At 40.6% G+C, this 16,187-nt stretch overlaps 1 protein-coding gene across 3 annotated transcripts in view; it reads left to right on the forward strand.

Moving 5' to 3' along the window:
* LOC126365827 (protein FAM193A-like) overlaps window positions 1-16,187 on the forward strand; it is a 234,689-nt gene that overhangs the window by 92,310 nt on the left and 126,192 nt on the right. For all 3 annotated transcript variants that reach the window (XM_050008450.1, XM_050008451.1, XM_050008453.1), the window contains exons 11-12: window positions 7,087-7,196; window positions 8,205-8,670. In XM_050008450.1, coding sequence (XP_049864407.1) covers window positions 7,087-7,196; window positions 8,205-8,670 — 576 coding nt within the window. The remainder of the gene's footprint in view (window positions 1-7,086; window positions 7,197-8,204; window positions 8,671-16,187) is intronic.

Consider the following 16,187-nt stretch of genomic DNA (forward strand, 5'->3'; position numbering starts at 1 on the left):
AATCTATTAAAGGAAAAAATTAAAAGGTGGAGATGGGTGACATGTCATGGTCAAACAGAACGTGTGGATATATAGAAAAGAGTTGGTTCCCCTAAGAAACAGCTTTCACTTAAGTGGGCACACGAAGTACATCATTTTCAATTTTCAACCATTGACAATGGGTAGCATTTTGTGTCAAATTCTGTCACATGTAGGGATCCACAAAGTAAATTGTTTAAAATTAGAGTTTAATGTGGATGTTTTATTAGGGCCCCTAAAGAACAACTTGATAATACAAAACTAGTATTTATTGCTTTTCTTGCAATTGTTATATTTATCTGTGTCAATCAGACAATATAGACTGTGAAGAGTATAACTAATACCCCCACATGCAACACCTGAGTAAGTCAATGATACCCTGTTTAAAATTTTAAGTTTCACTGTAATAAAAAGTGAAAGATGGATAAATTACCATAGAAATTTGATGTCAACATGCACTTTCACCTCCGAAGTCCAATTATCATAAAAGAGAGATGCAAAAGCTCTGTAAGAAAAATTCAAAGAAAGTTATATCTGACAACTGTGTTTGACTATTGACTGATACCTCCCTCCAGATCCTTCCAGTAGGGCTTTTTCCCAACTTAAGCCCTGCCATGCCCCCTCTCTTACATTCCAGAAGAACATTGGCTGTAAAAGGTAAGTGGCTGAGCATAAATCTAGCCTGTCAGGAAATTTCACAGTAATACTTACTTTGCTGAAAAGTGCAAGATTAATTCCGAGAACTTTTATTTGAAATCTACTTGGTCGCCAAGGTGTATTGAAAATAGTAAAACATGAAAAAAATTAAATTCCTGATTTTGTAATAGTATCTTAACAAAACAACATAAATTTTACAGTAGTTTTTGACAGTATTGTGAAAAGGATAGACTGATACTCACCGTGCAGTGCAGATGTTGAGTTGCAGACAGGCATAATAAAAAGACTACTAAACAAGTAAGCTTTTAAGCAAAAGGCCTTCTTCTGAATTAGACAGTATATACACATATACATACATGCAAACACAACTCACACACACATGCTCACTGTTTCTGGTTGGAGACAGCAGACTGAGAGCAGCCAAGGATGATATAAGAAGCAATCTGGCAGATGGGGTAAGGTGGAGGTTGGGGCGGGGAGGGAGAGGGGGTTGGCAGGGTAGGTGTGTGGGAGACAGTAAAGTCTTGCTTGTGGGAACATAGAGGGATGAGATAGAGGGAGGGTAGAGCAACTGAGTGCAGTTGGAAGGTTAGAGAGTGGAGGCAGGTGAAGGGTCGGGGGGGAGTTGGAAAAGAGAGCAGTAAAATGACTCTGGGTGCGTTAATAGAATTGAAGGTTGTGCAGTGGTGGAGTGGGAACAGGTAAGGGAATAGGTGGGTGAAGTTCAATGACTAACAAACGTTGAACCTAGGACGGGTATGGGAAGTTACGATACAGGGTGTTGATAAATGAATATCGGGGTTTTAACACTTTATAATATTTATTATATTAAACTTACAGTTATAAATGATGTGTCCAATGAAAGAGCAACTCACAGTTTTATCAAGAACCTTATAAATATTCGATGTGAGCAGCATTTGTCACACAGCACACATCAAGTATATAGCCGAGTTCTTCCCAAACATTTATAAGTGTGCGTTCAGTGATTGTAGCAACAGCTGCTTCAATCCGGTTTTTTAATTCACGGAGGTCTGCTGGTAGCAGAGGCACAGACACATGATCCTTAATGAAGCCCCAAAGGAAAAAAATAGCATGGCGTTAGGTCGGGTGAACGTGGAGGCCATGAATAGCAAGCCCTATATTGGGCCCCTTGTGACCTATCCAGCACTTGGATACAGTGAAGTTCAACCAATCGCGTATGTCGCTATGCCAGTGAGGTGGCGGAACATCTTGCTGGAAAATGAAGTTCTCTGGCTCTTCTTCTTCTGACTGAGGGAAGAGCCATTGCTCTAGTGTGTCAAGGTAAGAAGTGCCAGTTACTGTACCCAAGTGCTGGAGAGGCCTCAAGGGGCCCAGTGACAGGGCTTGTTTTGCATGGCCTCCACGTTCACCCGACCTAACGGCATGTGATCTTTTCCTTTGGGGCTTCATCAAGGATTGTGTGTGTGTGCCTCCGCTACCAGCAGACCTCCCTGAATTAAGAAACCGGGTTGAAGCAGCTGTAGCTACAATCACTGAAGACACACTTATCAACATTTGGGAAGAACTCGGCTATAGACTAGATGTGTGACGTGTGACAAATGGTACTCACATTGAACGTTTATAAGGTTCTTGGTAAAATTGTTTGAGTTGCTCTTTAATTTGACATATCATTTATAACTGGAAGTCATATGTAATAAATATTATAAAGCGTCAAAACCCCGATATTAATTTATAAACACCCTATATATTCCATGGAGAGTTTCCATGGCGCATTTCAGAAAAGCTGGTGTTGGTAGGAAGGATCCAGATGGCACAGACTGTGAAGCAGTCATTAAAATGAAGAATGATTTGTTGTTTGTCTGTGTGCTCAGTATTTGGTTGGTCCAGCTGTTTCTTGGGCACAGTTTGTCGCTGACCATTCATGCGGACAGACAGCTTGTTGGTTGTCATTCCCATGTTGAATGCAGCACAGTGGTTGCAGCTTAGCTTGTAGATCACGTCTGGTTTGGCAGGAAGCCCTGCCTTTGATGGGATAGGTGATGCTTGTGACTGGACTGGAGTAGTAGATGGTGGTGGGATGATGTATGGGCAGAGATCTTGCGTGTAGGTCTAATTCAGGGATATGAGACATGAGGCAAGGGGTTGGGAGCAGGGGTTGTGTGGGGATGTACAAGGGTATTGCGTATATTCAGTTGGCGGCAGGATATCACTGTTGGAATGGTAGGAAGGACATTCCTTATTTTAGGGCACGATGAAAGGTAGTCAAAGCCTGGCGGAACATGTGATTCAGTTGCTATAGTCCTGGGTGGTACCGAGTTGTGAGGGGAATGCTCATCTGTGGCCGAACAGTGGACCTCTGGAGGTGGTGGGTAACTGGAGAGATATGGCATGGGATATCTTTTTCTGTACAAGTTTGGGAGGACTCAGTGAGACAACTTTCCTCCCCAGACCAGTCAAGCATCACCTATCCCACCAGGGGTATGGCTACCTGTGAAACAAGCCATATGGTCTACAACCTAAGCCGTAACCGCTGTGCTATATTCTGCATGGACATGACAACCAACAAGCTGTCTATCCTCATGAATGGCCACTGACAAACTATGGCCGAGAAACAGCTGTGCCACCTAGTTACTAAGCAACCAGCCCCACACAGCGTTCTTAATTTTGATGACTGCTTCGTAGACTGTGTCAATCTGAATCCTTTCTACATCTACATCTATACCCCGCAAACCACTGTGAGGTGCATAACAGGGAGTATGTCCCATTATATCAGTTATTATGGTTTCTTCCTGTTCCATTCGTGTATAGAGTTTAGGAAGAATTATTGTTTGAATTCTCTGTGCATGCAGTAATTATTATAATTTTATTCTCACGATTCTTGTGTTGAGTGAAACATAGGGGATTGTAGTATATTACTATAGTAATCATTTAAAGCCAGTTCTTGAAACTTTGTTAATAGACTTCCTTGGGATAGTTTACGTCTATCTTCAAGAGTCTTCCAGTTCAGTTCCTTCAGTATCTCTGTGACACACTCCCACAGATTAAACAAACCAGTGGTCATTTGTCCTGCACTTCTCTGTATATGTTCGGTATCCTCTGTTAGTCCTATCTGGTAGGGTTCCTACACACTTCAGTAATATTGTAGGACTAGTCACACAAGCAATTTGTAAGTAATCTCCTTTGTTGCACTTCCCAATTATTCTACCAATAAACCAAAGTCAACCAACTGCTTTACACGACTGAACCTATGTGAACATATCATTTCATATGCCTACAGTGTGTTACACCCAGGTGAGTTGGCTGATTCCGACAGTGACTCAGTGATATTATATTCATAGGGTACTACATTTTTTTGTTTGTGAAGTGCGCAATTTTACAGTCCTGAACATTTAGAGCAAGTTGCCAATCTCTGCACCAATTTGAAATCTTGTCAAGATTTATCAGAATATTTATGCAAAAGTCTTTCAGATAGTACTTCACTATAGGTAACTGCATCATCTGCTGCCTGGTTGTACTCTTAATATTGTCTACAAGGTCAGCAACATGAACAGCAAGGCTCCCAACAGAATTCTCTGGGGCACATCCATAGTTAATTCTGTATCTGATGACATCTTTCCATCCAGGATAATGTGGATCATCTCCTTATCATAAAAGTCCTCAATCCAGTCTCAGATTTCACGCAATGTGCCATATTATCGTACTTTTGACAATAAGCATAGGTGTGGTACTAACTCACATGCTTTGGCTGGTGCATTGTCTTACAATGCATTGATCAAATATCTTTAAATTAAGGCTGCTGATTATCTTTTAACCTATTGAGCTGAAAAGTTGCCAATTCCCTACAAGAATTGAAGCAAATACTCAAAATGGGATTTCTATTAAGGCAACACAAGTACCTGTGGTGAAAACTACTAGTTTCCTAAAACATGTTGAGGTTAATTATAGTTGTTAACAAACTTGAAAATGGAGTTAATTTACAATAAATGAAGATAGTATATAGGGCTGCTCCTCTTGAAGCGAAACTAGATGTAACACAATATGTTAGAAATCTGCTGCAGTACTAAATCACAAACACCGATTTGCTGTAAACTGCTCGTAGATTATGCAGTGGTCAATGGTAGTGTCCGAAAATTCTCAAAATAACCTATTTCTCATGTAATTGTATAGTGAAATTAGAGAATGATTGTTTTGAACAAGGATAGGCCTCTTGTTCTCAAAATTTGTAAAAGAGCACAATTAAGTTTAATCCTGCAATTGATGATAATAGAATGAGTTAATTGTGGCACTTATGTATGTTTGAAAATTCACAATATATCACAGTACAAAGAGGTACTGATACAATCAATTAAAGATTATGCAGAAATGATGTGAACAGTAAAATATGTGAATTTATAACTTTAAATCAGCACACTGTCTTGTACAAGTGTCCCCACACAAAGGAAACTTCCTAAGTCAGCTTTTATATATAAATAAATGTGCATATTGCACGGATGTCGCACTTAGCTGATTCTATGCACACTTGTACACTGGCATGCCAAAGAAGAACACTGCAGTATGAGTTTGTTTCTATCAAAATTGCTAAAATGTACAGATACAGCACCAACAAAGCACAGCTTCTGCCTATTGGAACTAACAACAACGTACACCAGCTTTTCTGAATTCCGCAGATGTGAAACCTACCTGCACTATATCCCTGCAATATCTCCTCTGTTCCTGTAACCCTCCTGATCTCAACCTTCATTAGACAATGTCCTTCATCCACCTGTCCTCTTCCTAGTTCCCACTCCAGCACTGAACAGCCTCCTATTCCACCAACACACCCTCATTCTTCTTGCTCCTCTCTTTTTCCACCCCACCCTCTCCTCCTCTGCCCCTTGTGCCCGCAGTCTAACATCCTGCCTGCACTTAGTGACCCTACCCCTTATCTCCAACTCATCCCCATATGCTCCCATAAACAGCAGTTTACTGTCCCCTTACCCTAGCCTGCTATCTGTGTGTGTGTTTTATTCATTGTGCCTATCTACCGGCGCTTTCCCGCTTGGTAAATCTTGGAATCTTTGTTTTTAAGATATTTTTCCCATGTGGAAGTTTCTTTCTATTTTATTTACATCATCATGAACTTCTTGTCATATAAACAGGAGTGTTTGTATTTTCACTTAGTCTGCAAAATAAGTTTCCATTGTGAAACAGATTTGACATGTGGAAATAAGGCAAATCTTCACTCTGTCTGGTTTGGATGTGAATGCATTTTCCTCTGAAGCTACAGTATTCTTTTTCTTTTTTTAATATTGAAAATGTGTGGTTAAAAAAATGATTGTTGCTTAACTTCTATTTATGGGGAATTTTTGCTTCATAATTAACATCTTCAGTTTTGAGGTCTGTTGAAACCCATGGACTTTTATATTCTGCGTACTTCAGTGCATTAAGGTCAGATGTAAAAAGATCTTGGTATTTATTGAGATTACAACAATGAACAAGTTGCCATTTGTGCACCCCGGATATTAGTGGGATGAAGAAGAGACCAACAATCAGCAGTCAAAATCTCACATGTTCTTTAACACTGTTCTGTACCTGAAAAATGAAGTGAGCTGTCATTTATGGATGTGTGTTTCTCATTTACTGTTGGACTATGTGAAAGAAATAAAGAGAAAAGAAAGAAGGCTGCTTGCATTATTGATGCAGAATATGTTGTCCTGTATACCTTTCGCTACAAGAGGGTTCCCATCCATGACTTCGATGTGCAGGTGTTAAGCAATTTTATGTGTATTTCCCAAGCTAACACTTTCTGGAGCCAGGTGGTGGTCTTTTTTTTTTTTTCATATTTCGCTCATGTGTTGGGGTTGGGGAGGGTGTGGGAATATTCAGAAATATATGTGCTGAGATTTGTGGAAGGAGGGAACTACCCATTATTGAGTAACTTTGATGTGGGTAGAAATGTTGTAAACAAGGTGGGTGGAGAGAGAAATTACAACTGTGATAAAGGGTGGTGGTGGTGAAGGGTAAAGAAAGTAAGCATTGAGTAGAGGTGCAAGGAGCAAAAATTGGGAGTTATACGACTTACTTGTACAATGTGCATACTGCACATTACATCAGGTTATAGTTGGTTCTGCTGATATTAGATGTTTTCTCTTTATCATAATTAGCAGTCATTTGAATCCTTCTTTGAGAAGTAGATTTTTAAGAATCTTGTTGCCTACCTAAATGTGAATGAGAAACCTTTCTCAGAGTTTGATCCACTAGACCATTACAATTTGAGGGAATTTTCACTCCAAATCATTTCGTGTGTAAGTAAAGAAAAATTGCCGCACCAACCTCAGCTACTTTCTTAGGTTATAAAAAACTAAGAAAACCAAACTTCTCGAAAGTGATGTAACATGTTCCAATTGATACATTCCCTTTGCAAATAAAATGTTTTTAATTTCTTTTTAGGTGATGGTGGTAGTCTTTATCCCCACTTGTACAATATACATCCTTCACTGTTGTCTCAGCTTGGTACCAAACACTCCCGTCTTGGTTTACATTTGCAAGACCAGACTCAGGTAGGTGAAATACTTCAGCTAAATCTGGATTGTGCGTTAGCAGCATTAATGCAAATTCTATGTGGACTTGATCTTACCTGTTGTGTCTTTGATCAGCAGTCAGTGGGTTGTGCAATTTAATGCATGCCTCTGTATGATATCATGGAAATTTATGCAGTCCTTGTAATGTCACAGAAACAATATCAGAAAATTGCATTTTGGAGTAATTGAAGTGTGTTGATATCATTGAGTGCTCCCGAATAGTAGCACATTTAATTAGTAAATAACCACCATTGCAGAACTTCTTGCTACTTCTTCTATTGATTGTTGTGCAGTTCACGTACATAAGCTTGGAGAGAATAGCCTTTTCAGAGTCCATAGTCTCAGTGATTTACTATGAGCATCTTCATTTGAATAAGGCAGCTACTTTTCAGAGTTAACTGTCACCTTCAACAACATATGGTGGACAGGAGTAGATGTCAGTTAACTTGAATTGTAACAGCCAACATAAAACACACAAAATCATTGACAGCTAAAAATGGTGATCATGTTAGTAGCTGTATCATTCAGAAATCATAGTACCATTAGATACAAAAACAACTTATCTCAAGGGTACTTCTGGTAACTGCATGTTGTATGGTACATTGATGTGGGCCATGCGGAGTTTTAATTGATCTGTGATTGACAGACAAGAACACCATTTAGTTGCGTTGCTATAGTAAATGCATGCAGCCATATTGCTTAACTCCATTTCTGTATACAAAATGCAAATGAGTAAGAAGAAGAAGAATTATTCTTGAGCAAGAAGCCGTTCCTGTTCATTATAATGATGTTGCTTGTGTAAGTGCATGCAAGTGGATATTTTCATCCCCACTACCCTACACAAACTTCTCAAATTACGTACTATAGATAAATGTTGTGATTAAAATTTTGTATGAATATTTTGGTTAAATGGTTAAAGTCTTCTTCTTGTGTGAATGAGCAGAGTGCAGCACACTCACTTTATACCTTCCTCTTCACATGCTACAGCTGTCACCAGATGGAAAGGTGGGCTCACCCACAGCTCAGTCTCTGGCAGATCTCATACCTCGTGCACTTACACTTGAGACGTCTCCTCCTGTGGCTGATGGAGGGGAGGAAACTAGTGGAACTGCAGAAATTGTTCATACAGACACTGCTTCATCTTCTCGGAGTACTCCAGTTACTGCAAGAACACATCATAAACATGAACCGTTAGCATCCACTAACGCTGGAAGTGCAGAACTTCGACCTTCCGTCCCCACTTCTCAACGTTTGAAGCCTGTTGTTACTCCTCCTGCAATGCCATCACAGCAGTCGCAGTTGCCAGCATCTACACCAGTTACAAACAAGAAGACAACAGGACGACAGTTGCGCTTGCGGCCAGCAGGAAATGCTGCCACTGTTCGGCACAGCACAACACAGACTGCTAGTCCTCCAACAAGAAATGGGCCTCATAGTGCCAAGTTGTGTCCAGGTAATTAAACGTTTCATAGTGTAAAGTTATGTTTTGTTAATGTGCCCAACATATTTGAGATCATGTGAAATTGTTGTGAAGTACAACAATTGGGTGCATGAAGTTAAGATCTGTATTTTCACGGTATTTATATTGTCACTGCCACAGATATTTTTCATAAATTTTTGTGAAAGGTGGGGAGGAGAGCTTTTTTCTGATGTGATGTATCAACACAGAGTGTTTGTTTTAATTTGGGATACCTAAATATATAAAAAAATACCAATTGTATGAAAAAAATGTTCCATTTGGAAAGCTAATATTTTCATGGGAGTCTTCTGTCTGTCCTAAAACTAGCTACCCCCCAAACCCATCACACCTTTTTATTTCCAAACGGAAGCGCCCCCCCCCCCCCCCCTTTTATTGCAGGTTTGGATTTTACACCAAATGGTAACTAGGGTTTAACTGAAGCATCTTTTATTTATTTTTTTCCGTTCGTGTACCTGGCCTATAATCGACTAAATTCAAATTTTCAAGTTTCATTGTTAAGAACCAAGTAATATGATTCTACTGAACATTTTCGATAAAAATGTAATTTGTTTTAGTTCCAAACAGTTGATATTAAAGTTAAAGTTTAATGTAATTTTGCAAAGTCGATTGTGCAGTAAAACTTCATATTTAGGCAATCAGAAGTCTGGCAAATAAGGTACATTTAACATAACGTAGTTCTCTGTTTCCCTTCAAGATTGATCTCGTTGAGTTCCCACAACTGCCATAACTCAACACTGATTTCAGCTCCGTCTATCAACGAATGGAAAAAATTGTCTCGGGTAAAGTCTGGGTATTACTTGGCATACAATCTGAATCAGCAATAAAAACGAGGGTTCCCATTTTAAAATAAAAAGATTGATCCCCAAATAAGGAGGGGTTGGTGGGCATGTTGTAGTACAGCCATATGTCCCCTTTGAAAATATTAACTTTCCGGATAATTTTTTTCATACAAAGTCTATTTTTTGAGATATTTAATTGTTCCAAGTTAAAACAACTGTCCAGGGTATATAAAATAGCATGTACGTATGTGTTTATGTCCAGCATGTACCTAAACAACTCAATCGATTTCAGTCAAATTTGATATGCATACTACATGCTAAAAGAGAATCAGCAGTGTGTGGTTAGAACCTTTTGGCTGTCACAGGAGGAAAGATAAGGACAACAAACTGTTTTTGAGCATCATACATGTTGGCTGTCCTGCGCAAGTGTGTTGTGTGGAAGTAAGGCATGCCTTGGAGGGCCTACATGTGCAGACGGGCATGGCTGAGCAGAGATGGGGTTGGGGCAGGAGAGGAAGATATGGGCAGAGGGAGAGGGAGGAAGCTACGGTCAGAGAGAGAAGGCGGAGGAAATGGACAGAGAGAGAGGAGGGAGTGTGTGGAAAGTATATGTATCTGTCTGCATGAACTGCAACATATGCTTGAAATGGTGACAACTAGTTTTGTTGCACAAAGTATACTTGCGAACAGTATTCACGTACACATGACCCAAAAGTCCTGGAGAGTGTCCTGAGTGACCTTCACTGCAGCCATTACATGGGCAAGGAGATCGTCCTAGAACTCTGCAGGAGTCTCCTAAACAATAGTCGTCATGTAACCCCACAGGAAAAAGCCCAGAGGTTTTATATTGGGCGACTGTGCTGGCCAATGTATCCATCCACCTGTCCCCAAGTGTCTGGTGATGACCGGACATCATACGAGGGTCAGTCAAAAAGTAATGCCTCCTATTTTTTTTTCTACGTTTAATTGTCAGGAAATTTAAATGCAATTACATAGGTTGAAAACCACAACATTGAGGATCATTTTGTCATTTTTCAATGTAATCTCCGCCCATCTCTACAGTTTTGGTCCATCTTTGAACAAGGGCATGTATCCCAGCACGGTAAAAATCACAGCTCTGCTTCCTAAGCCACTGACGCACGGATGTTTTGACGGCCTCCTCATCTTCAAAATGAATCCCACGATGAGCTTCTTTTAGTGGCCCGAACAGATGGAAGTCTGATGGTGCCAGGTCAGGGCTGTATGGGGGATGAGGCAAAACTTCCCATCCAATTTTGACAATCTCGTCAGAGGTGTGACGACTGGTGTGTGGTCTTGCATTGTCATGCAAAAGAAGAACATCTGCCATTGATTTTGTTGGGCGAACTCGCTGAAGACGTGCTTTAAGTTTTTTGAGGGTTGTGACGTATTGAACAGAATTTATTGTGCATCCCTGCTCCAAAAAATCAACCAGAATCACACCCTCTGTATCCCAGAAAACTGTTGCCATAACTTTCCCTGCCGATCGCACAGTTTTGAATTTTTTCTTCCTCGGCGAGCTTGTGTGACGCCACTCCATTGACTGCCTCTTTGATTCGGGTTCAAAAAAATGCACCCATGTTTCGTCCCCGGTCACAATTTTTTTCAGAAACTCATCTCCCTCCAAACGGAAGCGCTGCAAGTGTTGGGAGTCTATTGTTTTCCTTGCCTCTTTATTATGATCGGTTAACATTCTTGGAACCCACCGTGCACAAACTTTTCAGTACCCCAATTGTTTAATAATCGTGATCACACTGCCTTTACTAAGAGAAATAATGCGACACACTTCATCTGCAGTCACCCGACGGTCACCACGAATGATGTCATCAACTTGCTGAATGTTGTGTGGAGTCACTGCACTCACCGGCCTGCCGCTCCGCTTTTCGTCAGTCAACGGTGTTTGCCCTTCAGCTTCCTTACAACGACGAACCCATCGTCTAACATTGCTGACATCCACTGTCACAACACCATACACCTTCTTCAGTCTTTCATGAATGCGTATGGGCGTTTCACCTTCTGCATTCAAGAATTCAATCACACAACGCTGTCTCAAACGAACATCGATGTCGGCCATCTTACAAACTTCTGCTGTGCTGCCACCTGTTGACACAGAAAGTTACTACTGCAGTGGATTGCAGAAGAAGGTTTGAGGAATGGCACCAAATTCAAATTTTTCACTTTAATTAATTTTTTTAAGTAGAAAAAAAAGGGAGGCATTACTTTTTGACCGACCCTCGTATGAAAATTAGGTTGGCACTCCACCGTACTGGAATCACATCATCCAGCGTATATGCGATGGCACATCCTCCAAATGCTGCATCAGTATGTCTTCCAGGAAGTCCAAGTGGTTGAGACGTATTGGACGGGGTACTAAAATATGTGGGCCAATCGGACGACAATAGATAGTAGCAGCCTATGCATTATTACTGAAATGATGTTTAAATCCATGGGGATTGTGGCATGAGGGTTTTTCTCATCCCAGATATGGCTGTTATATGTGAAAATAATATTCTGAGATGGCGCAGTGGCACAGGGACCATGCACAGTAATTGTCACATTACGCAAAATAAGCTGGATCCAGTGTCTACTGTCTTGAGTCCCCTCTACAACACCTAAAACTGTGTAATAGAAACTCTGAATCACTCCGTGTATACAGTGTGGCCAGAAACAGTATGAAAAATTTGTAAGGATCTAATGAGAAAAAATCGTAAAGAAAAAAATTCGATACGTCGTGCCATTTCAGAGTCATTAGCATTGAAGTTTACCAATCAGGCTGTTGTGTGTGCAAATTCAATGGCCCCACCAGAGATGGTGTTACCAAATGTGTTCCTTGTTCGATTTCCTTGAACTGCCAGACCAAGCAGTCTCCTGCACTGTCATCTACACTATGAGAACAACTGACACTAATTGTACCTGGCCAGGCACTTAAATTTGCACGCACAATGGCCTAATTGGCTGTCTTCAGTGCAATATAACAAGACCGGTTTAATAAAACTGGTAAATTTCCATGGAAAAAATGGAACGTCTTTTATGGTTATGGCTGATAAGCATGATCAATGGTAGGATAATATAAAGAATCTCAACACTGTACAACATACAGTTTATTGTTAACATATATCTGAATTGGTCAATGTGTCAACAGTGGTTGAAAATGGAGAAAATAGAGTTTCATGCTGTAATTTAAACATTTTCATTTGAAGGTTTGGACTGCCGCATAAATCAAAACAGAATTGTATGAAGTTTACACGGACTCTGCACCATTGTTGAAGACCATTTACATTTGGGTTAAAGAATTTAAATGTGACCAGACAGCACCGAAGGCAGTGCATGCTCCAGCCATCCAGTTGAGGTCGGCACAAAGAAACCATAAACCAAATCCATGATATAGTAATGCAAGACTGCCAAATGAAAATTCATGAGATTGCTGAGACTGTAGACAACTCAACTTAATGAGTGCTCAATATCATGCACAAAGAATTTGCTATGAAGACTGCTTGCGAGCGATGTTCTGTATTTGCTCACAGTCAGCCAGAAGAGCATCAAGCACAAAATTTCAACGTAGTACCTGGTGATTTTCATCGCGTTCTGCAAGACTTTGAAATGGCAGTCAAAACACTGTGCAAAGGCTGGTGAAAGTACAGCAAAGAAGGCAGAAACCATTTTGTCCGCTGGTAAGGTGATGGGCACTGTTTCCTGGGATTCCCTAGGAGTAATCCTCATAGATTACTTGGAAAATGGCAGAACCATAACTGGGACCCTTTTGCTTCATTGCCTAGATCGTTTGAAATTTGCGTTGGCTGAAAAAAGAATGAAGTTGGCATGCAAAAAAAAGTGCTCTTTCACCAGGATAATGCACCATTTCACACATCAACGATAACAGTGGCGGAAGTACACGAATTTGGCTTTGAATTGGTTCCTCATCCTCCCTGTTCGCCAGTCTTAGCTCCAAGTGACTTCTTCCTGTTCCCTGACTTGAAACTTTATCTTCCTGGGGAAGAAATTTTTGTGAGATGAGGAAGTGATAGTTGCAGTCCGTGAGTATTTTGCAGAGTTTGACAGAACTCATTTTACTGATGAGATGAAAAAGCTGGAGGATCACTGGACCAAGTGTATATCCCTCAACGGAAACTATGTTGAGGAATAAGGTGAGTTGTTTGTAAAACAAGGATCTTTCTTGCTTTTTTACAGGACTTGTCAAATCACCTTTGTATAGACAACAACGATCGCGCGCGCGCCCACACACACACACACACACACACACACACACACACACACACACACACACACACACACACACACCATGTGTCTCTCGTAAGAGTTGTCAGATTCATTTCATCTGGTCTTTTGGCAGATGTCTGCAATTTCATTTTTCCATACGTAGTTGTTATCAGCCCAAACAAATACTGCTCATCATGCGTTTCATGTGATGCCTGCTGTTGATGGAAAGAGTTGGTTTGTTTCCTGTTACAAACAAAACGATTTTAAAGAGGCACTTTACGTGCTCATTTGATAGAGTGGTCCCAAATTAGACTAGTACAGTATTTGTTTTATCGATATGTAATGACAGGGACAGGGAGAGTAAAAACTATTGTGAACAGTATCTCTTCTAGTTACAAGTACTCATAGTCCTTAACCCTGAGTAGACACGCCTGTGTATAAAGTGTGCCAACTGCAAATAACATTGTCTGGTACCATTTCATTGTTGTTTCATAATTGTGAGCCTGTACCTATTGCTTCATAGTTAACTTCAGCTAACTCAGTGATTAGTTGTGTTGGCATACACCTGCGCGAGCAGCAGTAATATAAAATAAACAGCAAGCTAGGTGAGAAAAAATTTACGATCCAAGCAAGAAAATGACCCAGAGTCTGATATAGGAGCACAGTTCCTTTATGAGAAAGTTGTCCATGAGATAATTATTAATGGAACGAGCCATTGGAGGGAATATGGTGCAAGTGTGCTGTTTGCCCTGAGTGGGTCATTACTGTGACATACACTATTGCTCATTAATTTCAATACACCCAATAAATGACATCTAGTTCTTTGTAGATAAGGTCTAATACCGTGGGTAGGGTTGAGGAAGCAAAGGAATAGTACAACAGTTGTACACATGTTGTGATTTTTGTTTGTGGTCATAGAGATACAGTAGTATCCAACAATGTTGTATACATAAATGTTATGTTTCTATCTGATACACTGTGTGATAAAAAGTACCCGGAAACCCCCAAAAACACACTTTTTCATATCAGGTGCACTGTGCTGCCATCTGCTGCCAGGTACTCCATATCAGCGACCTCAGTAGACATTAGACATCATGAGAGAGAAGAATGAGGTGCTCCGCGGAACTCACGGACTTTGAATGTGGTCAGATGATTGGGTGTCACTTGTCATATGTCTGTATGCGAGATTTCCACTCTCCTAGACATCCCTTCACTCAAAATATTCAAAACATTGTGCAACACATGAAGTGTAATGTCCAGCAATTCTAATGTGAGAAAAATATTGTTTTACATTTTTTGTCAGTCTTTAGTGATAGAGCACTACACATTTTGTCTAGTGTTCTGGTATCTCCTGCTTCAATAGACAAAGAAAAAGGAGATAGTGTGTTGTACATACAATATCTTCTTAATGATGGATATAATAGAGGGAAACATTCCACGTGGGAAAAATATATCTAAAAACAAAGTTGTAAATAAAATAGAAAGAAACTTCCACATGGGAAAAATATATTAAAAACAAAGATTCCAAGACTTACCAAGTGGGAAAATGCCGGCAGACAGGCACAAGAACAAAACACACAAACACACACACAGAATTACTAGCTTTCGCAACCGATGGTTGCTTCTTCAGGAAGGAGAGGGAAAGACGAAAGGATGTGGGTTTTAAGGGAGAGGGTAAGGAGTCATTCCAATCCCGGGAGCGGAAAGACTTCCCTTAGGGGGAAAAAAAGGACAGGTGTACACTCGCGCGCACACACACACACACACACACACACACACACACACACACACACACACACACACATCCATCCGCACTGTGTGTGTGTGTGTGTGTGCGCGCTAGTGTACACCTGTCCTTTTTTTCCCCCTAAGGTAAGTCTTTCCGCTCCCGGGATTGGAATGACTCCTTACCCTCTCCCTTAAAACCCACATCCTTTCGTCTTTCCCTCTCCTTCCTGAAGAAGCAACCATCGGTTGCGAAAGCTAGTAATTCTGTGTGTGTGTTTGTGTGTTTTGTTCTTGTGCCTGTCTGCTGGCGTTTTCCCGCTTGGTAAGTCTTGGAATCTTTGTTTTTAATATAAAAACAAAGTTGATGTGACTTATCAAACAAAAGCACTGGCAGGTCGATAGATACACAAACAAACAAACACAAACATACACACAAAATTCAAGCTTTCGTAACCAACAGTTGCTTCTTCAGGAAAAAGGGAAGGAGAGGGAAGGACAAAAGGATGTGGGTTTTAAGGGAGAGGGTAAGGAGTTATTCCAATCCTGGGAGTGGAAAGACTTACCTTAGGGGAAAAAAAAGGACAGGTATACAGGCGTGCGCCCCCCCCCCCCCCCCCCACACACACACATATCCATCTACACATACACAGGCACAAGCAGACATTTGTAAAGGTCTTTACACACACACACACACACACACACACACACACACACACACACACACACACACATTTGTAAAGACCTTTA

Source organism: Schistocerca gregaria, chromosome 4 (genome assembly GCF_023897955.1).
Source record: "Schistocerca gregaria isolate iqSchGreg1 chromosome 4, iqSchGreg1.2, whole genome shotgun sequence".
Classification (NCBI taxonomy): domain Eukaryota; kingdom Metazoa; phylum Arthropoda; class Insecta; order Orthoptera; family Acrididae; genus Schistocerca; species Schistocerca gregaria.